Source organism: Centrocercus urophasianus, unplaced genomic scaffold (genome assembly GCF_019232065.1).
Source record: "Centrocercus urophasianus isolate 14NV4802_14NV808 unplaced genomic scaffold, USGS_Curo_1.0 seq_20, whole genome shotgun sequence".
NCBI classification, from domain to species: Eukaryota; Metazoa; Chordata; class Aves; order Galliformes; family Phasianidae; genus Centrocercus; species Centrocercus urophasianus.
This window is the reverse complement of record NW_024884756.1, coordinates 21645598-21673432: the sequence shown is the minus strand read 5'-3', so window position 1 is coordinate 21673432 and position 27835 is coordinate 21645598. Positions and strand designations below refer to the sequence as shown.

The 27835-nt window shown below is 37.3% G+C and overlaps 1 protein-coding gene across 2 annotated transcripts in view; it reads right to left on the bottom strand.

The window, feature by feature from the left end:
* Positions 1 to 265: 265 nt before the first annotated feature.
* Positions 266 to 27835, bottom strand: part of LY75 (lymphocyte antigen 75) — a 56468-nt gene continuing 28898 nt past the window's right edge. For both annotated transcript variants that reach the window (XM_042822148.1, XM_042822147.1), the window contains 22 exons: positions 25668 to 25749; positions 25019 to 25090; positions 23564 to 23687; positions 22128 to 22163; positions 21706 to 21881; positions 20590 to 20654; positions 20005 to 20081; positions 18785 to 18921; positions 17668 to 17773; positions 16294 to 16454; positions 15475 to 15604; positions 12500 to 12732; positions 10687 to 10855; positions 9496 to 9657; positions 8473 to 8595; positions 7858 to 8052; positions 7270 to 7490; positions 6162 to 6336; positions 5501 to 5668; positions 4092 to 4214; positions 3473 to 3640; positions 266 to 2853 (listed from right to left, as the gene is read on the bottom strand). In XM_042822148.1, coding sequence (XP_042678082.1) covers positions 2669 to 2853; positions 3473 to 3640; positions 4092 to 4214; positions 5501 to 5668; positions 6162 to 6336; positions 7270 to 7490; positions 7858 to 8052; positions 8473 to 8595; positions 9496 to 9657; positions 10687 to 10855; positions 12500 to 12732; positions 15475 to 15604; positions 16294 to 16454; positions 17668 to 17773; positions 18785 to 18921; positions 20005 to 20081; positions 20590 to 20654; positions 21706 to 21881; positions 22128 to 22163; positions 23564 to 23687; positions 25019 to 25090; positions 25668 to 25749 — 3088 coding nt within the window. In that variant the 3' untranslated portion in view covers positions 266 to 2668. The remainder of the gene's footprint in view (positions 2854 to 3472; positions 3641 to 4091; positions 4215 to 5500; positions 5669 to 6161; positions 6337 to 7269; positions 7491 to 7857; positions 8053 to 8472; positions 8596 to 9495; positions 9658 to 10686; positions 10856 to 12499; positions 12733 to 15474; positions 15605 to 16293; positions 16455 to 17667; positions 17774 to 18784; positions 18922 to 20004; positions 20082 to 20589; positions 20655 to 21705; positions 21882 to 22127; positions 22164 to 23563; positions 23688 to 25018; positions 25091 to 25667; positions 25750 to 27835) is intronic.

Genomic DNA, 27835 nt, shown 5'->3' with positions numbered 1-27835 from the left:
TGTGACTAGCAGGACTGTGCAAACTGCGCAAACAGTTTGGTAAAAATTAGGCATAATAAATGTTTTAAGCTGAAAAGTTATGGATGTTCCTTTACATCAAAATCTTTTTCACATATTGAACTCTCCTTTTTCATTATTGGGGCAGCATTTATCTGGTTTAATTGTGATCACAGCCCCTTTACTTTGTGCTTTTTTATCCAGTGGTTAACGAGCTGTACCTTACCTCCAATCACTGCTTCCCTGGAAATAAAACTGGTGTAAGCAGTTTAGTGTTTTATTTAGCTTTATTCTTTCAGTAATAATCTTGCTGCATGCGTCAGGTGAGGTGGGTTATTCACCTGCATTAAGGCAGCTGCACTTGTTCAAATGAGAATTACCAGTGATGAGACAACTTGGGTATGATGAAACATAGAAAAGGGGCCTTACAAAATTATTTACATCATTCATAAGAATAAAATACACATTTATGTTAATTATAAAAAGTATGTATTTGTATTTTGGTTAACTAGGATTTTTTCACTAATTTTTAATTTAAACTTCAGCTTTACAACTAAAAACGTTCAAAGTATAAACACCTGTAAAACTTGTAAATCTCAAAACAGGAATTTCGAAATATTTTCCCACTTACTGTTGTGAGAAAAGGACAATGAACAACACTTTTTTTTCTTCTCATTAATTTAGAAGTTATTCAGCAAAGCAACTACCATCAAGAAAGAAGAAAGGAGACTTTCACAATTGTGCTCACGTACCAAATAAAGAACAAAAGTGCTTACTTCTTTATCAGCAAACTAACACGACGTTTCTTTGGCTATGCTCCTTCACTCTGCTATTTCAACAGCTACTGAAGTGATATCTACAAGAGATTCTCTATTATCAATACAGATGATAAACACCTGCTTATCAAAATAGTGCAAACAGGTACAAAGGAAAGTGCTGTCAATTTCAGTAAACTGCAGGGAAATAAGGCAGCTGAACAGTTTGACCTCGCAATGTTGCTCCAGAGAAATCAGTAGTACACTTTTCAGCACGTCAGACCAAATGTATTCCTATTTATCATATCACACCATTATTACTGCACAGGGGATGGATTTGGTCTTTTGCATATACACCTTCATAAAAGTAAACAGCTGTCCTTTGTACTGTGCTCTGAAGAAGTCTAACAATTTCTTCAAAACACTGATCAAATCATTAGAATATGTACAAAGCTGTCTTCCCTTTTTCCCTTTATAACTTTCTTTGGAGTGCATAGATCACATCATACAAAAATCAAGTTTAAGTTTTATGTAAAATACTCAAGTATTTTTAGCATTTACATACACAGCTTAATTTACCATACATTCTTCCTCATTCCTTCCTTAGGTATCTTTGTTATTTCTTAAACAGATAACAGGTATTCTGCTTTATATAGTTAAGCATTTACCCATAATAAAAACCAACAGTATTAGTGGAGGTAAAATGTCAGAAGGGTCTCATTAAAGAACATAAAACACTGTCTCTGTAACACTCCCATCCTCAGGTGTCACACTGCAACAGATTATAAAATGGAGAAGGTCTTTTCTGTTTTATCCAGAAGAAAGTCACACAGGTCTAATTTCAGAGTAGTGTGAAGCCATGGGATAGAATGGAATAATTCTTCCTCTAAATGCTACTCTAAGTGCATTTAAAAAATGTTTTAATTTTTTATGCTTATGTCTAGATACTGATTTTCACTGTAAACATTTCTGCTATTTGTGCTTCTAAACCTTTGTTAAAGGTGCTGTGGTGCTGTGAAAAGAAACTGAATGATTTATTTAACAATTATATCACAGGATAAAACACAACATTCATGCCTTTGCTTTCACAAGGCTGAGGCTCTTACTGCCTTGAGTTCTGCTTGCACTTACAGTCAGTCCTTACTGGGTAGTTCTGATAGCTGTGCCATGATTAGCGATCTGCCAGCTTGTCACAGTCTCAAATATAAAATGTTCTACGTTTATTAATAAACTTACTCATAAATGGCACAGCTTTAGTGCAGGATATTTTCCGTAACTCTCTGCATTCCAACATTCTTATTTCACCAGTATAGCTTTTGAATTATTGTTATTAATTTGGGAGAGAATGTAACAACAGTATCTTCCTTCTAGAAATTTAAATTTGTTGTCTGATCACTCCTTTTTCTCCTACTATATAAAAATTTATAACAGCTTGCCACAAAAGTTGCTACACCAATAATTTATCCTCTCTGTTCTAGCTAGATAATCCAATGCTAGCAGCAGAATCCTTAACACATCAAAATGGCACATAATTGGCCTGAAGTTACTGAGTGAAAATTGTACAAAGTTAGAGAATTGATGAGGCTACTTTACATGCATTCAATAAGGTGACATTGCATGAAGTAAGTTGTCATTAATTATTTAATTAAAAACATTTTCCAGTAAAGAGATGGAAAATAATACTCTAAAATACATTACACAACTCCAAAAACCTTGTACCTTAAACAACTGAGGCCAAATGTAAATAATTACCGTGGGCTCAAAAAATTGCACACTTGTATAAAGGAACAAATCTCAGCCCCTGTTAATAACCTTATTACTTTTTCAAAAAGAAGTAACAAAACATCAAGTGATTCAGTCCTTACGGCTTCACACAGTGAAGTTCATGCTGAATTGCCTAGAAGGAACAGTTCTTCTCAATAGCCATCTTTTGTGAACACATCATCAGCTTCATCATCATTTATCCCTCTTTGATAATGTACTGAAGAGAAGGCACTCCAGTGAAGACGCTTCTTTTTACAGATAAACCACACTAATCCGACAACAAGGACTAAGATAATTAGCAGGGCAAAAGCTACAGCCACCCCAGTGTGATTAGAACCTGTAAAAAACAACAACAACAACAACAACAAAAAAACAATTATTCTCTGAGAGCCTTGGTAAAAATATTATTTTTACAGGGTTAATGTTTAAGTAGCTATACACTAACGCTGTATTTATGCAGATATCATTTGGCTTAAGTCAAAGCCAACTGGTTCACCAGGTTAGGAGCTTTCATTAACTGGAAGGTTGTTTCCAGTATAAATTAGTATCTCTTTATTTTTAATAATACAGTTGTTAGTTTCCTAATTGTGATGTGTTGGAATGGACCTGTGGAGGTCAAAAACACCCTACTAGTTTGCTGCAACTACTCTATGCTGCCTTTTAAGTGGAAATTTCAATTCTCTCCTTTAAATGAACAGCGGAAGCATGGAGAAGCAAATTTCTAGAAAATTTGTCCCCTGGTTTCTCATTATATTGTCTTAGGTGAATATAATTTTAGGCAGGACAGTCACAGAAGGCTCTTGCTTCAGGCAGTTATTGAAAGGTTCTTTCATGAATTGCACTTCTAGTTACTTAAAAAAGGCATCCCCCAGCAAAAAAAAAAAAAAAAAAAAAAAGAAAATCCTGAATATAGTCACTGAAACGTTTAACATCTGCTAAAATCGGTGTTCCCATACCTAAAGGAGCTTTACAAACCACTCTGCTTTGACTACGACCGCAGTCAACTTTGGACCACTTGCCAGTTGTGGACACGATCACACTGCATTTTTCACTGAGTTCTGCAGTTCTGTTATCCCAGTTGGCATAATTAACTGATGAGCCATCAAGCCAGTGCAGGGACTGACCTGTTGAGAAAAATTTGATTAGTTAGGTCACCAAAATGTTCTCTAATATTACACTAAAGGTAGCTCACAAAATGCTGATTTCTTTATGCTGCTAAAAGAAACAGTGCTGACAATATATATCCCGTATATTAAAAGCAATAAATACAAACATGTCACTTTTACCCACACCTCTCCTCCAGATCCTTAGGATCTGAAGTATTTGGACAGAAATGACATCACCATTAGGTATCGATGACAGTGTCAAAGAAGATCAATGTCACTTATTCCTAATTATCTCAAATGTGCAGCAGGAAGAGATTTAATATATGGAGAAGTCCAGATTGCTCTGCACTGCTCAATGAGGAATGCCAACCTCAGGCAGGAGTTAGCATGGGCTACCAATATTATACAACTATTTATGCATTTTTTTTATTTACTACATGGAACAGTCATAATGATTGCTACTTCTTACCCTTAGAGCTCTGAGTCAGTCCAAGCCATACTTTCCTAGTAATTAGATCATTTTTCTTTATATGTTCACTCACAAATGCATTTTCCTCAGCATCCCCTATGGTCAGAAGGGCTGCTGAAGGACCTAAGGGGGAATAGAAAAATGGTTAGAATTGTGCATGAAATTTTCTGCAGGAACAAATATAATAGGAAAAGGCTTGCTGATTTGTGCTTACAACATTAATTTGAAGTAACTAGCAGAATGAAGACAGACATTCCCCTTTCCTGAAATACAGCGCAATGTTATGCAAGACAATTTCAGGTGACTGGTTATTCTGGCAGGTCACATAAAATAAAATGGTGTAAACTTACTGCAGCTGTGGAATACTAATATGGAAGATACCAAAAGATACGTTCCTGATTCAGAATTACTAGTCTTGTCAAAGTGATAAGCCCTTTTTTAGAATTTACTTGAACAAAAGCTCAGCATTTGCAAGAACTGTTCAGCATTTTGCTGAGGGAAGTTAATTTCTAAATCAATCCCCCACCGTACCTCAGATTTTCATATACAGTGTTACAGCAGTTAAGGAGTAAGGAGAGGGAAAAGCTACAGCAGAGGCAGGCTCAGAGCGTGCCCATTCTTTACCAGTATATGCAAATACAAGCCAGAATCTTAATTTAGAGAAAGATTACTTTCTTTTCCAATCAGTAGGCCAGGCAGAACTGAATAGAACACTGCATTCAGGACTGGGTCTATTAGCACTTCTTCCTCTACCTAGTGAGTTTAACTTCACATCATACAATGACAAAACATTATAACAGTCACTAGCTTCTAAAGTAAGAAGTTCAAAGATTCTGCACATGAGGCTGCTTAAAATTATCATTTGCAATACAGTCCCCATAGAGGTGAGAAAATCCTTTCATTTGACAGAGAATTAATACTTTCAGAGATATCATGTGCCCTAATTAAAAAAAAATAATACCTACAATGTATGTGCTCTGGACTGTTTGATAGGGATATCTTTGAAAGTAGCTAATGAAAGCCTTCAACAAAAAACACTGCTAACTGCTAACAGCAGTAACTTTATTTCAAATAAACTTATTTGTGTTTTTCTCCAAACATTTAACCTGAAATTTCTAAATCTTCTGTCAATGAGCATCTGATTTTCCTTTGCAGATCTCCATGTGCCAAGAACCTTATTGAGATATTCAAACCTAAAACTAGCTATTGTTTTTCCTAAATTAAATAGAGCTGAAAATCTGAAGTCTAATATAGGTTCTTTAGTTTTGCTTTTTAATTCTTTGGTACAGAGGACTACTTATAGGTTGTAATGTGGTAAGAGTCTAATATAGGTTCTTTAGTTTTGCTTTTTAATTCTTTGGTACAGAGGACTACTTATAGGTTGTAATGTGGTAAGAGTCTAAACATACTCAGTTTCTTGCAGACTTTCATAGCATCTTCCACGTTATATACTGAAAAATTGTAGAAAGCCATGTCGAATGCATAACAGTGATCCTTATACTGTATCCATGGTAGTTCTCCACTGAGCTGTGAGCATCCTGAGGCTTGGCTTACTTGGTTTTGCTCTGATTGTTTGTCTGGAAAGATAAAGATATTGGAATTACTTCTCCCAGAGGAGTCTGTGCAGTTTCTTTTCTGCAGTATCACGAAAGTAAATATCTACAAGAACTACTTGTCCTACCAGCATCCACGATTCAATTAGAATACCTTCCTTCTTCATGTGCAGTAGATGAATTTACTTGAAAACGAACACGAGACAAGTCCCAAAGACTTGGGAACCATCTTTTTTCTTGCCTTATAGGGTGTTTCAAAGTTTGAAGTGTGTATTATACAGACTTTGATTCAGAAAAGATACATAAGAGTTGATACATCACAGATGACCAAGAGATGACCAGGATTTTTTTCAGTAGAATTGAGAGAATAAATCTCTGTCATATATTTAAAAGCGATCCATCATCCCTGATAGAAAATTCTTAAAGAAGTAACCCAACATGGTCTTGCAGCTCTAAGGCATGTAAAGAGACAATACATAAGACAGCTGCAGAAAATATTTTAAAACATTGCACTTACCATTTGAAAAGCTATAGCAAATGGCTCCTTCAGCAACACTTGTACATTTTGCACGGTTCCACGATCCTTTAGTATCCAACAGAACACAGTTCTCAGTCGTATTTGAGTTTTCTAGTTCCCATGGATAATAGTCAAAACTGCTTCCATCTGACCATTCAAAATTAGCTTTACTTCCCTAAGTAAAGAAAAAAAAAAACGACAACTTTAAAGCTGCTGCATACAGTTGTGGTTTAATGTTTGTCAGTCATTAGTAAGTCATGTAGCAATAGTTCAATAAAAATACAAGTGTCTCACTCTCTCTATCCTTACTGCATAAATGTGTAAAACAGCATTTTCCAACCAATTCTTAACACAGAAGTCCTAGCTGCTTCTGCTAACTGAAAAAATATGGTATCTTTTTAAGTTTAAACTTCTAGTGCGCCTGTATTATTCTGTGGGGAACATCGTAATTAAATCTTGCTATTTCGTTGAGCAGCCTATCTTCCTTGATACAAACATTACTAGGCTTGCTAACTGCTGGGCTGCAGTGAGTAGAGCTGGTTGGCTCAGGATCCGTTTGCAACATCAGCTCACACTTCAGATACACTGTTGAAAAACCCTAGATAATGAAGACAGAGTTGTGAGAAGTGGAGGGATTCATTCAAGACCAAAAGAGGGGCAAGACAGCAAGGGTACATGTGGAAGTCATGCTTCTGCTCTCCCTGCCAACTACCTCCCACTACCAGTTCTAGAGGCAGCCCTAGGGAGCAGTACAGGAAGCAGGGTGGGGAACACACATTCCCACTGCAAGGATAAAACAGAGATGGAATAAGATCTGTAGCTGCCTCCTGGGAGAAGAGATGCACAACTTCCTGGAAAGCCTCAAAGAGCCAGTCATGACCTGCACTAAACAGGCTCCATAAATCTTTGCCCAATTGATTGCATTGTTTTCAATTCTCAAAGATTCAGAACTAGCACTAGTGTGTCTACATACATGGCAACTTAATATACTTCAACACACATTACAGAAAAACAGAGCTTCCACAAATTCAGAAGAAAATATTTCATGTTCCGTGTAGAGAATTATTTACAAACTCTGTTACTGAGGTTACCAGAAGTACATACTTACATCGTGAATGGACAACCCAAGCCACAGCGGATAGCCATCCTGCTTGACAATGTCTTCTAGGAATAACTGCTGTGATTCACTGTGTACACTTGCTAAATCACTCATATTTTGTTTGCATTCTCTGACTGCATCATACCATGTTAACTTTTTCTGAAGGATTCTGTATGTTGTGTCTCCATGTGGAATCAACTCAGGCAGTGGAGGCTTGTGCTGCTGGGGTCCTATTTCAAAGAAAAAGAAGAAATACTGTGCATTTCAGTCACATGACTAGGAACACATGGAAGTATTAAAATCCAGCGTTAACAATGCAATTCAAGAGTCAGATTGCTTAATTCAAGCCACTTACAACATATCTTCCAGTATTCTGAACACAGTGAGCAGTTGATAGTAGAGTGCAGCAAACACATTTGTTCTGATCAGAATATTACAGCAGTTAGGCACAGACTGGTTCTATGCTCTCAAGAGCCCATGACTGCTGTGCTATGTGTTTCAGTGGGAACAAAACCAAAGCCTTGTGTTTGTATACGCAGGAGGTGCTGCAGGACCAGGACTTAAATTATGACCCTCATCCAACACTCCATCACTTACCCCTTTCAATTTTGCAGGCGAGAATACTGTACACATTATAGTGATGAGCTTGCCAACTTTGAGAATAATTATAAATATCCCAGAAACCATCAAGATTTACACCAGCAAAAAAGCTGTTCTTCTTTATGATCGGTCTTCCCAGCCTCCAGTTATTGTAAGTCAGATGAGTTTCATCATACCACTTCAGAACTTTATCTGTGGAAAATATCGTGTACTTATCAAAACATTGGCACTATGTGTACAAATACCGTTTAGCTTTTAAGGACATCAGCAGATATTCACTTTGAAAAAAATCAGCTGTGCTGTAAATTAATGTAAATCGCTTCTGTATACAATGCTAAATACGTTAGCATTACTCATCCAGGCCCACATCCTGCTTTCCAGGGAAATCAAATCTAGACAAGGCAGCACATACTGGATCTAATTATGACTCAGACAGAAAGCCTGTCCAGTTATTTTCTTCTGGAAGATAAATACAAAGATAAATGATTAGTGTATGTTTGCATTCAGTGCGACTTCGGTCGTATACTGAAGCACGCAAGAATCACTTAATGCTGCAAACTGTTTTCAATCCAGTTATTATAAAAACAGAAAAAATGAAAACGTAGAACTCACCACTATCGTCGTAAATGACACCCAGCCAGACCCACACAGCCAAACCACTGAATGAATGAAGCTGCTCAGTAACAAAATTGTTTTCTTCTTCATCTCGAACACTCAGAACAAATGCTTCTGGGTCTGTTGAAATTTTTTTTCACATTACTTTTCTTACAGATTCACCTTTTGTTTACAACATAAATTACCTTTTCACTACTGTTAATAATTACTAAGATAGGTCAAAAAAAGTGTAAAAGCAAGACAAAAGAATCAAATGAAGAGAGGGAAAAAGAATTCTCAAAGGTGTTATCAGCAGTGCTTCCCTCGGTTCAGGCTGATTTATATAGGTGAATGACTCAGCACCGGAGATTTTTATGGGTTTTACTATCACAGAGTTTCTTGTAGTAAAAACTGTCTGTGTAGAACATAAAAAAAGTCAGCAGTCTTTTACAATGTTCTTCATAATGTTTATCTTAATACTGTTCAAGAAAAAAGACTGAACTGAAATCGTGAAAAATCAGTTTGTGGCAAGAAGCGTGCACATACATGCCAGAAGAAATAATTTAACATAAGAGGGAAGCTTTACAATATTTGCTTCATTCAGGGCAAACAGGAAAAAAACATGTGCTTTCCCAAATTGCACTGTTCTGAGCCTGTTTACTTTGTTCACTGTGTTCTACAAAAGAAGGAAGATGTAAAACAAAGGAGATGTGACTGAAAATCCAGAATGCTGCAAAGGGCAAAACACTTACTCAAACTACTTAAAATCTCCTGATTTTGTATAAAAAAGAACAGGCATTTTCAATTTATTAAAGCTCTCAGAATTCAGTAATTCATAACCAATTCCCTCTCAAACATTTCTAATCAGAGCAGTGCAAGCGTAGACAGCATCAGGCAGTGCAGCACTGGTACACGCTCTCAAGTGCTGCAGCCTCCCTAACTGCTGAGTTTGCTGCCCTTTTAAAACAGCAACTCAGATCTGTAACTCATCTCCCTTAAGCTGGTATGTCTTTAATACCCATAGTGTGAATAAATACTTACTCATTTTCTTGCATAAATGATGAGCTTCTTGAGACTTCATTTCTCGCCATCTATTTTTTGTTATCATAAAAGTGTAACAATTGTTTCTAAATGATATCCAGGGTGTATTTTTAATCTTATGCGGGCACTTAACTTGTGTTACTTGTTCTTTTTCATTCTTCTCTAAGGAAGGAAAGGAGAACAATCAGCACATGATGTTATTTTAACCATTAATCTCATAAACAACGGTTTTCAGGCAGCATTCACAAACATGCATGAAAAATAGAAATGCCATCCTTAAATGTGTAATACATTACTGTTCTCAGTTTCTTCATGGCAGTGAAGTATTTGTTTGTGGTTTGATTTATTTCTTTATGTAACAAAAATGGCAGTAAGTGTTATAGATGCCATAGCTGGCAACACATCCCAGTTCTATGGCTTTATCTAATACTGGGTAGGTGAGAATAATTCTTCTTGCAGCTGCTGAGTGAGAGCAACAATTAATTAGGAATGCCATCTCACCAAGTATATTGCTGTGACTCAGGATGTACAACAATGGCTTAACTGTGTTTTCTGCCTAAACAAACAGAAGTATATAATGGTTCATAGGGAATAAATGTGTGACAATCTCTCCGAGATCCTTTCATTTTTGAGAAAGTGGTCATGCTACATACATATCCCACCCAAAAGCTGTCCTGCTATAATATGTACATATTTAGAACAGCTTATGTGAACAGAAGATGACTTTGGTGTACACCTGTTAGTTTGGCATCTACCTGCTGCCTTTCTCCTCAATGCAGCCATGTGTCTCTATATAGAATTCAGTCACATAAGAGATTTCTGGAGGTCTCAATATTTAGATATTGGAAGTCTCAATATCAAGATGTTAACAGTACAGAGCTAGCGGAATCTTCTTCTATATGCAAGTGGGAGAGGTGAATATACCACAGTCTTATGGAAACAGTGCAGTTGGTACAACCAGCTGATGGTATAAAAGCTACAGTGTGGCCCAAAGCATTCACGCTGAATTCACTTGTAAGTAACTTGTGGATTAAGATCAACGGCTGCATGTAACCCTATTTTAAACAAGTCTGCCTTAGGGAGCACAATAAAAAAAAAAAAAAAGTTTTAATTTTGAAGTTACAATCTGCAATTTCCAAATATATTTAGCCATAAAAGCAGCTTTTGGAAGTATTGTGCTCAGATACATACTTTCTGATGAGTAGCAAATAGCACCTCGATTTTCAGAGTAGCAGTCAGAAGTTTTCCAGAAGCCATCAGTATCCAAATACACACACTCTTCGCTTGTCTCTTCATCATCTTCAGACCAGCGACTGAAGCTTACATGTTTCCCATCCAACCAGCCGTAATGTTTTCCACCCTAACATTGTTAAGTGAAAGGGATAAGCTTATTTAAAAATAATAATAATAATAATAATAATAATAATAATAATAATAAGGTACGGAAAACACGATGAAGTATTTACATTGCCCAGAAAGTGCTGAATGGATGGCACTCACAGTGTCTACCTTTGCTGTGAATTCCTCATGGTTTGACTAATTTCACAACTTGCTTGTTACTTTAATCATTATTTTAATCACAATCGCAAGAAAATAAATTAGTTGAATTTTTTAACTATGTTGTGGAGAAAGGCCTGGCTAAGAGATGTCCAAATTGTATCATATGCACCTGTAAATCAGTGACAGATAAAATTATCCTATCTTGGAAAACTGATAACATCTGAACACAAGGCCCAGTCTCAGTTTTCTCCACAGTGAGTTGAAAGTAATCTATTAGGTATTTCACTGATTTAATAAATTAGATGTGTTTCTGCCCTGGAGGATGCAGGAGGAATAAGAACATGTGCAACAATCATGCTATCCTTTAAGAACCCTACATTTAAAATGCTCTGGAAATCCCCCTCATGCTTTGTAATTTAATTTCCTTTGTATTTTTTTGTGTGTAAGATTCCAGCACTGGAATAACAAGCTCTGTTGACCAGTTTCATTAGAATTTCTTTTCATGTGCCCAAACAACAGAGTGTTGCAATATTGAAAAGCTACTGCATGTCTGAGCTGTACGCAGCAAAATGAATCATTTGATCTTCGCTTGCTGATAAAGATGCAAAAGAGGAGGGAAAGTAAGTTGTTCTGGTCTCTTCATCAAGATTAAATGCCTGTTTCCTTTTAAAAACTATTCTCCATGAAGCATACACCCTAGGTTCTATTTTTCCCCTGCTTTGCCTAGAATATTCAGTAGCCCTTTACTGATACAGGAAATATCATAACAACATAGCTGCCAAATGAACACGATCAGCCTTTATTGTGAGGCACTTTTCAAGCCACTTTTAACATTTTTTTCTTGGAGTTATCTCAAGACAAAACTGTTGGACACACAAAAAAATAAAAATAAAAAAACAACTCTGTTATCAAGTCCAACCCATTTCATAGCATTAACAGCTAAGGGAGCTCTACATGCACAACAGAGATCTCCAGGAGGTTCTCTGGATAATAAACATAAAGCAATAAAGCAGAACTTAACAAAAATAACATGAAGTAATGGACCAAGTTTAAATAAATATCTCCAAAAGAGTCCAATGATTCATTTTGGATTTTGTCACTTCTAGATTCTCCTTTTTAAGCTGATTTTGAGTCTTTTTACAGTGATACTGTAAACAGTGGTGATGATATCAAATGGCAATATCAATTTCACTCGTTAACAAAAGAAACAAAGGTAATCCCACAACCTGTGTTGCTGCTACCTACAACATATCCTTTCATGGTATAATCTTTTAAAAGAAAGTCTCCTCTTTATCAGTCCATTCAGCAAAGTCTAACAACTCACTACATAACTTGGAGAACTGAAGATTTAGAACATTAACCTTGAGACCCTCCAGTCGATTATCACTAAATGAAAAGCTATTCCCCAAACTCGTTTATTTCTGCATTTCTTTATCCTTGTTGCTATTTCATACAACTTTAAAAACTACCGTAAGCCACAATGCAAAGGGATAATTTAACTTACATCTCTGCTGAAGAGTCCAATCCACAGTGGGTAATCATGAAGGGCAGCCTGAACAGCGAGAGAAGCCTGCTGGAACTGATCTGTGATGCTAACCAGCTGCATCTTGTGATTTATGCATGCAGCCATTGCATCATTCCAGGTCAAATTCTTTAGAATTATTTTATATTGAACATTTTGATAGCTAAATGTGTCATTGAGAACTTGCTCTGTCTGGTTATCAGTAGCTCCTATACCTAAAACAAGAAATCCAGTTAGCAGGGAGCTAAGCAATAAAACACATTCCAATTTCTCTGCAACAAACAGAAAAACCTTTCTGTATTCCCCCTGAAAAAAAAAAAAAAATCAAAAAAAAATCAAAAAAAAAATCAAAAAATATTTTCCCAGGCAGCAGACTATACTCATGATTTTAATTAGGAGCAAATGCCTTTGACACTTCAGATAGAGAACGCATACGAATCCAGGAAGGGTTACTTTCAGCCCATCTATTTTCAAATCCCCTTCAATCTGGCTTCACGTTTTTCTATCTGTTTTTACACACCTGCTAAATAATGTTAGAAATTTTGTTTACTGAAGGGAAAAAAGCCCACATCTTTTGTAACTTTAGTTAAATACAGCAATGGAAAAATGACTGCTCTCTGCTGCAACACAGCAACTGTTATACCTGATCCATTCATTTCTATGGAGCCCATAGATTTATATGTATGTGAATCCAATGGGCCATAAAACTCATCTGTGCAGATCTCACAGCGTACCACACAGTCCCAGAGTTCTTTATTGCCATCCATGGATACAGGAAGAATTTATTTTGTCCCCACACACGCTGAACTAATTACAGAAAACCTACCTTGCACAGGGAGGACTCACTGTTTGTGTTTTAAGTACTAAGTCTTATCACAGTTATCAGCATCATACTGAAGGCAGACAGCTCAGTGATGCGTTGCAATTGCAGGTAATAAAAGATGCAAACATTTCTATGGGTGGTAAATTCAAGCATGCAAAGCTGGTAGCCCCTCAAAATTGGTACACAATCAAAAATAAGCTGAGTCTCCAAAAGGCAGAAAAAGGCTGACACTGAAGGTATGTCAAGCAGAAAAAGGCTCACTGAGAAAAAACAAAAACAAAAACAAACCCAAACACTCATAATAGCATAAAAATGGCTAATTGATAGGCTGACATGGCCATTTTTCAAAATATAAGAACTGAGAGAAACATCATAGAAATCTGATATTTATGCACTGTTTACAGCTTTCAATAAACCATAGAAGTGACAAGGCTGAAACAGACTGTTCGCATGTTGTTTGTGTCTGCTGCCAAATGCTTTCACTTAATATACAGCTTCCAAATAAGAACCATGGAACCAAAACTGTCATCACATATCAAGGGCTATCCAAAGTGGAAACAAGTTAGTAGGGAAAATTTTCATTTCTGAAAGAGAAAATAAGTAATTGCTGATTATGAGCATTTGAATGGGAATCTGTATCATGGCCTGAACCTCTGATTGACCACCTGAGGCAAGCAATGACTCAGCCCTGGGAGCACAGGTGAAGGCAATTCACCTGTACTACTGGAAGGGGTGAAGCCTGGCTGCACCACTCTTAGACCCTATTTAAGAGCTGACTACCAATGGGGAAGGATCTCTTTTGGAGATTGCTCCTCTTGGAGTTTTCTCAGCGAGCCCTGGACAGGGGTAAGCTTTCCATCCGTTCTTGTTTAGTGTGATAACCTGTTTAGCCTAACTTCCTTGTGTATTTCTTAATTACAACATCCTTATATTCATTTATTATACAGCATCTTAAGAAACTGTGCAAATCACAATCGTGCCAAGACTTCCATGGAACTGGAAGTTATCTTTCTTCCTATAGGATAAAGCTCAAGGCAACAGGGATTGGCCTCATAGCTGTCCTTGCAACATTCCAAACAGAATCTTCTTAGGACCAGGACAGATATGTACCCTGGCAGTCCCTAATCTGCTCTCATTACAACTCCTACAATTCTGGCTAGGAGGAAGTGCAAGATGTTTTGGTTAGCCCAGGCAGACAACACACTGATCTACATAGATATATCACCAACTTCCTTTTAAATAAAAATTCATTTTCTATGACAACAACTCACCTAGCAAAGCTTTAAATTTGGACACTTGGTATTTCTAAAGTATTTGGCACTGGAAAAAATAAAAAATATTTTTGTGGGGATATAAATCATTTAGCCTATTTGAGAAATAAGAAGGTGCTTATTTTCTTGGGTGTTCATTTTGCACAATTTTCCCTTTTCTTTTTTAAAGGAAGGTAGCATGTAAGTTACTTAAGAGGATTATTTGCATAGAGGAATATACTCAAAAGTGAGTATGCTGAATATTAGCCCATAGCAGTATTTAATGCAAGAGTAGGTATATATGTTTGATCCAGTTCCAGTACATGGTGCCGACCAACCTACACGGCTGCATTAGAATATTATCCTAAGTTCAGATTTGCAAGGTTTGCTCTGGGATACCGATCTGAGCTTCATGAGTATACGATACTTCTTATTCTGATAATGCTAAGAAGCAGAGTTATTTCAGTTGGATGGAAGTATTGTGAGATTTTTTCCAGAATTTCAATTCTGCCACGGTTTTACAGAGGAAGAAGGAATCACTTGTTCCAGCCCTTCATGTACATGGCATCAGTACCCACAGAATGTTAAAGCTACAATATGCTTAAGTATAATTTCAGTGAAACCACACAGTCGGAGGCTCTCAAGAAAACAGATACCTTCTGAACTGGGCGATGAAAAAGAAAAGGGAAAATTCTAAATAGTTGAAAAAAATTTCCCCAGATCACCGCTCACACTATGCTTTTCCAGAGTTTACCAGCTCACAGTCTATAAGCATCTTGCTCTTCAAATGCAATGGTTTACACATACTAAAAAGTCTTCTGGCACACAGCACACATCTTAACAGCAAGCTCTAGGTCTAATTTATTTTGACTCTCCAGACTTACCTATGGGACGCTGGCATATACCCAAGAAGTGCCTGTCAGCACAAGCAGTGAAATTCCATGTTCCAACATACTGAGACTTGGGATCGTTGAGGATTACACCACACTGATTGTTAAATTCTTCATCAAAAAGCTGAAAACCAGAGATACACGTATCAGACTATAATAAGGTATAAACATACCTGTGTAGAGAACATAAGGCTAGGAGAACATGATCTGTCTGAACTTGTTTAAGAACATTAAAAGGAGTGGTGTAATACAGTCTGCCCACTTTACAAACACTACCAGGTGCTTGGACTCAAAAAGAATTTGTAGGCTAGATATGGGGGAAGAACATTAAATTAACGCTTGAAAAAATAATGCTTAAAATAAATCTTGTTTGTGGGTGTGAATCCATTACATTTTTATGCTTCATCATGGTAGAAGAGCAAGCCAAATACCAGTGTATGATGGTTTACAGATACATTCTAAAGTGAACCAATAACTACTGATATCATCTTTTTGATGATTATATTTACATAGTCTATAAATTACAGATAGCAATTACAGACGAGTCATTAAACAGTTGTTTGGGTTTTCTTCCTTTACTTTTCAGTGTTCTGTATTTCAACTGAGAAGACATCATTCAAATAAGGGTCCAAATAAACAGAATTCCATTGCTGTCAGTCACTCTGCCAATTAAAGTCACCATCTGGGGGAATCAATCTGTTTTTTTATTTATGTTTCTTTTGGCTTTTTTTTTTCTCTTTTGATACAACCAATATTCAAAATTTCATTACTCAATAGTCCAGAGAAATCTAATAGTCCAGAGCTAGAACTTACATCCAGTGGAATTTTCCTCAGTCTTCCTGTCAGGAGTGGGTGAAAGTTACTATACAACAGTCTGCTCTCATCTATCCACTTGTTTTCTCTTGTGCTGAACAAAAACTGCAAACCAATCCAAATATCTCTCGGCATTTGAGGAAGCAAGGATGTTATAAAATCTGTTGGACAAAATCGTAAATGTACATCCTGTGGTTCAGACAGCAGCAGCAAACACTTGAAAAACACTTTGCATTAATAAGGAAATGCAACTCCATTTTTATTAGCTTCATTTTCCTAGACCCTCAAGGTTTTCAAATGCTCATCATCCCTTCCTTTCGTAATCAACCCCAGGGGTGTTATCTTCTATCTGAACAGAGCAGACTATTTGTATTTGTCCTCCACATCTTCAGATGAGGAGCAAGCAGTGTATTTAACATGGCTTTGCATCCAGTACTTTCTATCTTTGCACTTAAAAAAAATTCAGAAGCTGTTTTTCCACCAGTCTGCAAGATTTTTTATTGCCTCTCTGTGGAAGAACTTCCTCCTGCCCTCTCCAAACTGATGGAGGAAGTCATGTCTCCCATCTAGAAAGATGGAGACGTACCCCATAAAGCAGAACCATTTCTTGGATTCTAGCAGTTTGCTGACACCACCACCAAAGTAAGTAGGATTGGAAAAGGAAGCCAGGATTAAATGGAAAAAAAAATTAGCTAAGGAAACCTTAAAACTCAGACCCCTCTTACTGAGCGTTTTGGAATGAAACAATGCCCTTCAGTGAACCCCCATGCACAAAAGGCATTCACTGAGCTTGTCTAGATTAGGAAAACAAATTGAAGCTATGTAATTAGCTACTGCTGACGTGTCTTACCTCCTGGCCAAATGCCAGGCTGGCCTCGGCCTATTTTCTGAACTAGACAAACCCATGGAAGATTTACGTGTCAGAACTAGCTACCTCCTAAGGCCACTGAAGCAGCCCACAGAAAGAGGCATGCTTCTTTAAGATAGCACCTTCATTCATTCCACATGTGTGGATTTTGCAATTGAGGGTTTGGTGATGGGACACAACAACAACTACGGCTTTTAAAGTACAAAGACTACAGTGTCAGTTATATTTTTAAGTTGCAAACCAAAACGTGGGAGTTTTTCATCTTTTATCCTTATTTTTTACAACAGGTTAAGTTAAAATGCTTGCTGACCATATTTCCATCTTAGGTTTCTAGAACAGCAAACAACAGACAATGCATTTTTAATCTCATCTTGGATTTTTGCAATGCTCCTGGTGCACCTCCTTCTGTTAAGAAGCAAGACATTTTATGCTCTAGCTCTTAAGCAGAACTACACTGAGTTTGGAAGAGAAGTTGCATATTCACAAGTGTCCCCAGCTCACCATACCTTGCTCAGCTTGACTTGAGATGCATGGAAGAGAGCCTCCAAAAGTTACACACTTTTCATTAGCTGCATTAAACGTTAAGAACTCGGATTTCATCTTTAGGAAGCACTGCAATAGAAACACAATTTTCTTTGTGCTGATTTCCTAAGAAGTAACTGAAAAGAAAACCAACCTTAAAATTTCACTTCATGTCATGTAATTAAATGTAATTACTTTTTCTTAGAAACGGGACTGATATCAGCTGCATGCCCTCCTGGTTATATTAACAGAATAGCTAAATATAGAAGTGACCAATGAATTGTCCCTCATTCACTGAGGGTCAGAACTCAGCAATTTTTAATAAGCTACATCATGATCATGTACTGTTTTAAGAAAGAGAATTATACATGAAAATCAATTGGATTGGGCCAAGTTTCTTTTATTGTAATGTACTATATTGTGAGAGAAACAACTTGGGAACTCAAAAGCTATATTCTGCAATGATTTGATATAAAGTGTCAAATCTTGGCACAGTGTAACATGCCAGATTTGATGTGCACTCCTTTTTATGTACAGAGAACAGCAGCAGGCCACAAAAGAAGAATCACAATCTCACTAAGATTTCAAATGACTATCTTGAAACATAGAATTGAAATTTACTACAGTACAGCTTCTGACTTCTGGTTGGTCCCTTATTAAAAAGCTTCTTCTAATTCCCAATCAAGTGAAATCCCTAACGTGGCTTGTGAAGCAGAACGCCTGCCAGCTTGCTGGCTGCATATGATTACTCATCAAGAGAACCAAGATATTTCAGCCACAGAAATCTTATCCTCTTCTTCTCTAATCCTTTTCTTTCTTAAAAGCAGAGCCCAAGATTAGACAATAAAACCAAAATTCTTGGACTTCACCATGTGGTGAAGGAAAAATGAAAATCCTGAAATTACTGCTTTGAAAATAAGAAGCAGCAATTCTACACATGCAACAGAGAACTAGAGGGATTTTAAATCACTGCACATAGTTTCCAAAAGCAACCCCACGGTTCATTCCTAAACATACTTCATTTTCTCTTTTAGCAGGGCACTCCAGCTTACTGATCTCCAAAAGATAGGTACTGATCACTGAACTGTATTATTTCTGTACCTTATTCTGAAATCGAAGCCAACTCTTAGGGCAACCTCCTGTGACTGGGCGGTAACTGGGATCGTGTTTCTCCAGCAAGGAGGCATTATTCTTCTCACAAATGAAAGGCAGCTTCATGTTACAGTTAACTGGGTAGTCTGCAAAAAAGTAAGTTTTGAAGAACAGTCATGATAATTTTTATCATGCTCTGATTTATATACATAAGTGGACATGAAAAAGACCATTCTGAACCAAAGTCCTTTTCAGTTCAACCACGCTGAAGTACAAAACAATATAAAGCTTGAAAAGTAACAGCAGAGCAAAAGACAAACATAAATGCTTTATATATCAGAAAATAATGTACTCTTCTTACAGATCCAGATTCCGATCTCTCACTTTGAGTTGCAACACTTCACATAAGTGGAGGTAACTTCAACAGAAAAAAGTTGGATTTAAAAAAAGATTTTGAGTGAGGACTAATTGCATTTTCTAGCATAGAAGGTGCGTGTTGTAAAACCCATTGAAGTCAAACAAAATGCGAAGAATAGGACAGGGCAGACTGCTTTCCATTATTTCAAAATTAACTAGACTGGCCTCCCAGTTAATAAGATTTTTTGGTTAGCAGAGATGAAAACAGGTCAGCAGTATATAACAGAAAAATATGCTTTGAAGTGGAAATGATAATAGATGAGGTAACTATTTAGTCTCCAGATGTCACAAACTTTTCCCCAGCATGACGCACTGCTGATAGCAAACAGCTTCAAGTACCACAAGGTAGGCATTTCTACTGCTTTGTTTACCTCTTCCAGTAGGACTCCACTACTTAAAGAAATTTACATCTCCAGTTGCACATGCAGTTGCAGGTATTCAGTCAAGCTACTCTAACACTTAATTTTCAGAAGTTAGAATATATTGCGCATGCACAAAAAGGAAAGCGGCCAAAAAAAAAAGATTTCACCCAAGTAATTAATTTAGGCTACAAAAGGAGTTAATGATCAACCATTGTTACCAATCAAAAGAGTTGTTTTCTGAATTCACATTTTCCTCTGGTCAGCAAAAAAATACTGTCATGGCTTCTCCCAAGAACAACAAATACATGATTCAAAATTGAGTCAGATTATTGCCAAGAAGATATTTGCTCCTAATTTATTATCAATTTGTAATCTGTATCAAAGTTTTAGCAGAATGGTAGTTACTTCACAACAATGACTAGAAGGGCAGAAGAATAAAATTAGCCATACCTCTATACCAGCTCTTCCTAGAAACATACCAGCAGTCCCTCAGGGATCGATCATGGAAGCGTGGAAATAACTGTAAACTGGATACAAACATTTCAGAGTCAATCTCCAATCCACTGTGATCTTCAAATGGAAGCTCTGATAGAAACAGAGCCAGTGCATACAAAAATCTGGGCTGAAAACTGTTTCTAGGAGATACCCTACAACACTGGAAAGGACATGGGAAGAAACTAGACCAGGAACAAACATTTGGTAGGTTCAGCAGTTATGTAGTAGTACCATGCCCAAATTAAGGAGATGTGCAGAACAAGGGTAGATTATTCACTGCATGCTGCAATTGCTTGCACGCTGTCAAGACAAGAGAGCATAATGGACAAGAGCCTTTCGAAAGTATCTTTGAAGCAGTGCACTGCTACAGTATTTTGGAAAGCTAAGATTTTGCTTGTAGGAAGCTGGTGATACTTTGCAGCAGCCTTGCACAATGCAGCCCTTGCTGTGAGGCATCCCAGCTCTGCAGGACTATAGCATAAGTTCTCCACAACATTACCTAACTGGGTCAAGCTTAGAATAAAGCAGTATTCTACATACGGTGAATGATAGCTGTAGCCATAATCAATAAACTTCAGCCACCACTTCTGTTCACTGTTTGATAACTGTGGAGGGAAAAAAAAGGATAATTTTACAGATTACAGAAACAGCTCTCCAGACTCCCATCATCAATAAATCAATGACAAAATTCACTTTGATTTAAAATATTTGTTTTTAAATGTATAAGAATTATAGTTCTTCAAGAATAGAGAAGGATACAGATAGATATGAATGTGCCAAAATAATGGACGCCTGCACCTACTATTAAAAAAAAGCCCATATTTTCCACTGTGAGGAACAAAGCTGAGAGAGTGCTGCAAGGTTTCTCACGAGTACATGCTAGAAACATCACTCCTGCAAAATTCATAGCAGTAGTGCTACCAAACAACCAGGACGTGGCTGCAAGCAACCCAAAGCAGATGTGGTTACACAGGCCCTTACACAGAGTAATTCTGTGCTTCCAGCAGGCAGTCCCCCAATGAATAGATCGTGAATAGGGTAGAGATTAAAAAGGTCAAATTTTCAGTCTCTTCTGCGTCTCTACTTCCAGGTAGAATTGTCAGAAGAAATTTCACTGAGAGTGCTTACAAACTGCTGATTTCAGAAAGTGCTATTTACTCACAAGCCTGAAGACAGGCACTAACAGAGGTGCTGAAACATGAAATGCTTCCGTAAGATTCCTTAGAAGAATGCACTTACGCGCAATGAACACCACAAACCCCTTTCTGCAAAGGCTATCAGACCATCATTGCATTTTTAATTAAATCTTCTCCTCAGGTAAGAAATTATGTGCTATCCCATGAGTAAAATTAATAGCTGGGGCAATTTAGTCAAGTATTTGCAGAAAATGTGGTGTGTACGAATGAAGAGTTATTTTCTCTTCATTTGGAGATATTTTTTTTTTCCAGTGGTTGAGGCTACTCTTAAATTTAAGAATTCTTTTACAATAATGACATGGTATTGTTTCAACTCCTCTTATAAATACAATTAAAAACAATTAAGGCCAATAGAATGAGAAAGGAAATTATGGACTAACATTGTTTTAATATTGAAAAAGCTGGCAACAAAACTTCCCTGTAGTGAAAAGTACCTGTTAGATAGATTAAACTTCCTTACCTTTTCTATCTGAGATAGTATTGTCCTGAGTTTTGGGTAAGACTCCACAGAGGCCAATTCACTATCATTTTTCTGACAGAAGGAAATAGCTTCTTGAAAGCTCAGGTTTTTATCTGGTACAAACCACAGCTCTGCTCCATCAACAACAAGTGGGACTCCGTGAATTCCAATTTCATCTACGCAGAAGAAGTGCTGCATTAGAAATCAACTCTGAGAAACTCATTCTTTTTCTTAATATAATAAATGTTCCTGATGTTTGACACCAGGAAAAGTCAACACTCATTCTTGCAGTTAAATGCTATCAGTCATGACATCTGCTGTTATCCAAAAGGCATTAAGGTAGTGATACAACAAAACTAGTGAAATATATATCAGCAGTAACTATATATACAAAGTTAAAGGGTATCCGAAAGTCTATTTACCTGGTATGTACCACTCAGGTGTCTTTGGAGTGCTACCTGGCAGAGAAAAAAGGAACAGTCACTTCCCGTTCACCTTCTAATGAAACTGTGCTCATACCTAACAGGAGTGATGTGTTATACTCATGCTTCTCAGCCATAGAATCATAAAATCATAGAATCACATGGCTGGAAACAACCTGTAAGATCATCTAGTCCAACCGTCTTCTCATTACCACTGCTACCACAAACTAAACCATACCTCACAGCTCCTCATCCAGTCGCCTGTTGAACACTGCCAGGGACAGCAACTCCGCCACCTCCCTGGGCAGCCATTCCAGTGCCTGACCACTCGCTGAGAGAAAAAGTTCTTCCTTATGTCTAACCTAAACCTCCTCTGGTACAACTTGTGGCCATTTCCTTGACTCCTGTTTGTTGCCTGGGAGAAAACCCCTCCTCACCACAGTATGCACGATGAAGGGGGAAAAAAAGGAGGATGAAGTCTTGCATAGGTTTAATAGTCTAAAACATGCTGATTAAAAATGAGTGAAGTCTTTCCATACCTCCATACCTCAGTCTTAAATACGTCTGTGAGCTTTTTTTTTTTTTTTTTTTTTTTGCTCCCAAGAAAGATATAAGCATCAAAGTAATATTTTACCTAACTACGTCCCCCTAGGACAGGAAAGTTTCATGCCCTAAAATGCTTTTTAATGATCTACTAAAGCACAAAAGCCTACTGGATTACAGCATTTCTCATACTGCATGAAAAATGTGGATCTGAGCAGAGATGCCATGCCATTCCTCTGCACTCTGAGTCCTCCATCCCACTACAGTGAGAAGCTACTTCAGCAACTTAACCAGAATTAAAGAGGCTCATTCACCTGAGGAAGAAGCAAACTGCATACTCAAGATGTCTGTGGTCTGTTAGTTACAAGTATTACTTGACTTCTATCATCTCACCTACTGAAAAGTCACTTCGTGCTTCACGGGAAAAGAAGGAATACACGAACAGTGATAATACATCCTTCTCCTCATGGTCATTTTCTGATATGTCTGTGAGCATTCTAAGCACACTGCCTTCGGCACAAGCAAGGCATCTCACATACTGACCTCTAACGGTTCACAGAGGAAATATAATAAAACACAGGAAAGTTTCTGCTAGAGGACAATGATGGCTCAGTAGCAGATTTTTTTTTTATTTTATAATACCAAGGAAAATGATGTCTTTCTGAAGCTTATTACCCTAGTTCCTGCTTGTATTTCTCTGCTGCCTAAATCTTCCAATTTGATCATGAGCGATATTTCAGATGTGCTGACCTACTCTCAGCTAGTTAGACCTAAATTACTTAAGGCTCAATTTCAAATTCCACCAACTTTAATTCATAAAAACTGTTAACACAAAGGAACTAAAAACCTGTAAACATGCTCTTTTACACAAAATGCATGTAAATGCAGTTTACCTTTAGTTATCTGGCAGACCCATTCAAGTTTAGCCTCACAATCAAAAGGCTTGAAATAAAACTCCAGGTCTCTGCCTTCATGGAAATAAAATCTCCAAAATGATCTCCTTGAAAACTGAAAGGTCTGTATAAAACAGGAACAGAGAGTAGAATTAGTGTGGTATGGACTGTTGAAACATGAAATTGTATCACAAAAGTACTTTGGCAGAGTCATCATGCACATTCCACACAACTTACTTTTTAAAACTGAGCAGATATAACTTTTAAACTGTAACTCGATGCTAGCCAAGCTTATGAAGTAATTGGATTAAGTGTCTAAGGTTAGTCTATATACAGAAGCCCTTCCTTGCAACATTGTTCCTTCGTTTTTTTTGTAGCACAGGGGCGCTGTCTCTGCCTATTATTGAATTCTCTGTTACAACTCATTGCCCTTAAAAAAAAAATGTCATTTCTCCTCAGAGGAAGCACCCATCTGAATTAGCATAGAAATAATATTTTAATATAAGATTATTTCCTACAATCAACTCTTGCTGGTCTCCCCAATAAGGAGAATTTTGTTTCATTTAGTGAAAAGAACACATCTAGATCTAGCAGGTAAAGGAGAAAGGCTACTGTATTCACAATGCCTCCTCCAAAGTGCTCTCCTTGTCGCACGCTTACATCAGCTTCGTACTTTAGGATCACAAACATAGGGGAAGAAAATGAGGGGAAATGGCTGAGAACAGAAACAAAGGAATACAAGTATTGTTTCCTGCTATAAGTCAAAAAAGCTGAAGTGGTTCTAAGTAGGTTAATATAATGGGCAATGTTGGAATGATCTACAAAGTCAGGTGATGCTTCAGGAAGTTAAAGGCCATATTACAACTCATGCCATTGAGACTGAAATAAAAAATAAGCTATGAAGAACTCCTTGAATGAAAAACTGAAACAACAAATACAGTCTACTTCACAAGTAAGTAAAGAAATACAGCAAACACAAGCATACACGCTCTACTCTGGCTACTGCATCCCATTACACTGTTTCAATCACATTCTTTATTGACAGTTCAGAAAAAAACTAATCAAGATGTTAAAAGTTACTTTAGAGTTCTGATTGGTTTTTCTTCTTTCGCCTTTTTTTTTTTTTTTTTTAAGATTCCATGTTATGTTCCTAAGTGTTATGTATAATATTCAATGGATTTATAGCATGGCATTAAGAAACAGAAAATAGTATTAAAATATTTTGTAGTTCAGAAGAAGTCCTATGACAGATCAGCATCAGCAAAGCACTCAGTTCATTACAGCTGCTTGAAGAAGAGAAATGCAATACTAGGTATAGATTAATGAAGGGAACATCAGCAGCCTTTTACAAAGAAAACTTGCAGTCAACCTAAATTCAGTATACAGCTAGCAGGAGTATTTCTTCCAAGTACTTTGGAAGAACATGCTGCCATTATTAAAAACCTTGAAACTAACCTTTAAAGCAACACAGTCCCTTGTGTCATACTCATCTTCCAGATAATCATGTGGCAAGACAAGACTAGTTACCTGCAAGAAGGATAGGATGAAAGAATGATTACTTCAGGACTATTTTTGCTACGGTAGCCTCTTTAAACTTGTGATCCCGTGAGGTTTTGCACAATTAGAATGACATTAAAAGGCAATAATTGCATCAGAAGTTTAAAAGTACCTGTTATTGTAGAGGAAAAATACATTAAAAAAACTCGCAGTTTCAGGCAAATAAAATCAACTCCAGTTAAGAAGGTATTTTTGGAGAAGTCTGTTCAATCAAGATAAACAGATAAACTCTTCCCTCTGCTGTTGCATTAAGACATCTTCTTCCCTCCACCAGCTCTTAGATATTTACTACTATACTTCCATTAAAATATTTTAATGTGAATAAGACAGATATCAGGTTAACTTTATTAATGATATGCTTTTAATTGGAAAAAGATATGGCTTTAATTGGAAAACTGCGTGGATAATGGCACATCAGTGCACAATCCTCTGAATTATTCATCTGTTGAAAGATGTGCCATAATTTTACTGAAGTATTTATAAATTTATTTTTCAATCTAGTCCAAGAGTTCAGGACATGACATTTCCTGGTTAAAAGTCAACTTACGGGTTTATCGTCACTCCATTGCCAGGTTCCCAAAGAATCTGGACTCCTCTTATTCATTCCAATCCATACCCATCTGTCATTACTGTAAAGAAACAAAATAACATTTTAAGCCAACTATATGCATCAACACATCTAACAGAAAGACTAAGGAATTGCATTACTTAGTATCAAGCAAATACTTAGTATCAAGGGCCAAACGTTCACCACTGTACATTGTAGCAGGTAAAGCAGAAAATGGGCCTAGAGGGTAGGTCCTCTTGGCGTTTCCATCTAGGAGGATGTGTCGGTTAGTTTTCTCTGTGGTCAAGGCAAGAGAAGTAAATCAGGAAACTTCTTCATTCAGTGAATCACCACTTCAACAGTTGTCATTTGAAACGGAGGTCTCTTTTCCATACTTTTCTCCCATACTATCACAGGGGGATATTTGGCTTGCTTCTCCTCACCCACCTCCAGGTCACCTCTCTCAAGAACACTTTCTCAAACCACGTGAAAAACTATTCACACAAAACAGTGGACTTCTTTTCTCTCTTAGGTTTCAGGGACATAAACAAATCAAGCACAGGTACATATTTGAACTTTGCAACTTCGTAGAAGGGGCACAGTCAGTTAAACTGCAAGTTCAGTTTTGTGCTGCAGCCTATACTTTTTGAAATACCATTTTTGTTCTAGATACTGCAGCTTAAGACAATTCACTCCAATCTGCTAGCCTGCCCAAGAAAAGTAAGAGTTGGTAACTGCTGAAAGCAGCAGAGAAAAACAACCATTTTCTAATGAAATTACAGCCAACATGAAACCCAACTGCAGTGAAGTATCAGAGAGACACACTCATTAATGTGTAGTGACAGAGATAAAAAAGCACCAATGCCAGAATAGAGGGTTTCTGTAAACACTTACCTGGCCTACTGTTACACAAACTGATGTACAAAGTATAGAGAAGGATATTTGAAGCAATGCAGAATATTTAAGATACTAGCTTATTAAAAAAGAACTAGAGGTTTTCTCTTCTACCATTTAAAAATAAAGGGAAGGCATATAATTACTCTTGCCAATAAGTTAGGACACTGAGCCCCCAAGAGGAATAACTTTATGAGGAAAAAGTACATCGTGACTGAAGGAACCATAGCTCAGAAACAAATCTGGACTCGAAAAGCAAAAGAGTTTTCTGGCCAGCAGAGGTCGGAGTTTGGAGAAGGCTTCTAAAAAAACAGTGGTGACAAACTATCAGACTGACTCTAAGACAGAACTTGGCAAGTTTGCGAACATAAGTCTATTATGTAGAGGGATGGACCTAAACCCAGCTTAACAGCATAAGAAATTCCAGGGCAACCAAAGAAACTCTTTGTTAAGATCGTGTCACTGCCTTCTCACACATATCACCTTAAAGATGCTAAACTGTGCCTGAAACAGCTGACAGAGCAGCACCAAAAAAAAAAACAAACCAAACCAAACCAACCAAACAAACAAACAAAAAAAGCACAACTGGAACAGCCTGCAAGAAGCTGAGGATGTGCTCCCAAGACCTTAATACTGAAGTGTGAAAACAATAAAAATTTCAAGAGTGGCTTCACAAAAACAGGTCTTAAAGGTTGCCTTTGGGACTCAGACCTACGACAAATAAAAGCATACCCCAGAGTACATAGGTGAGGCATGTGAAATCCAGGAAATCCAGAAAGGGCAATGGTGCTTTACTTTGCAGGGCTCTTGTTAGGAAGAAAAAGCATCAAACCAACAACAACTCAAATTTTTCGGTTCCCACCCCCTTCTCAAACTCCAGTATTAAATTCTAACATCAGTGTGACAGCCATACTTACCATACTGAACAGTCTTAAGACTTTTAATATCACCAAAGAGTCCTCAGTGATATCAGCCTAAACACTCCGCATCACTCCAGCTAGAAACTGAGCCATCCACCAGCTGTCAAGCAGCTAAGCGGCCTTTGGCAATTTGCCTTTAGAATTTATTTTGCCGGGATTGTTCTTTCCAATTATGAAGCAGACACTGCTTAGCCCTCCCCTCCTAGTCGTCACCTACAGGCCAAGCGCAGCCGATCATCACAGAGGAACATCTGCTAAAAAGGAAGTCTGAGACACTCATTTCACAAGTATCTGCGCTAATAACCTGAGGAACTAGAGTGATTTTTCAGTCTTTGAACTCAAAGGGCTTCTATG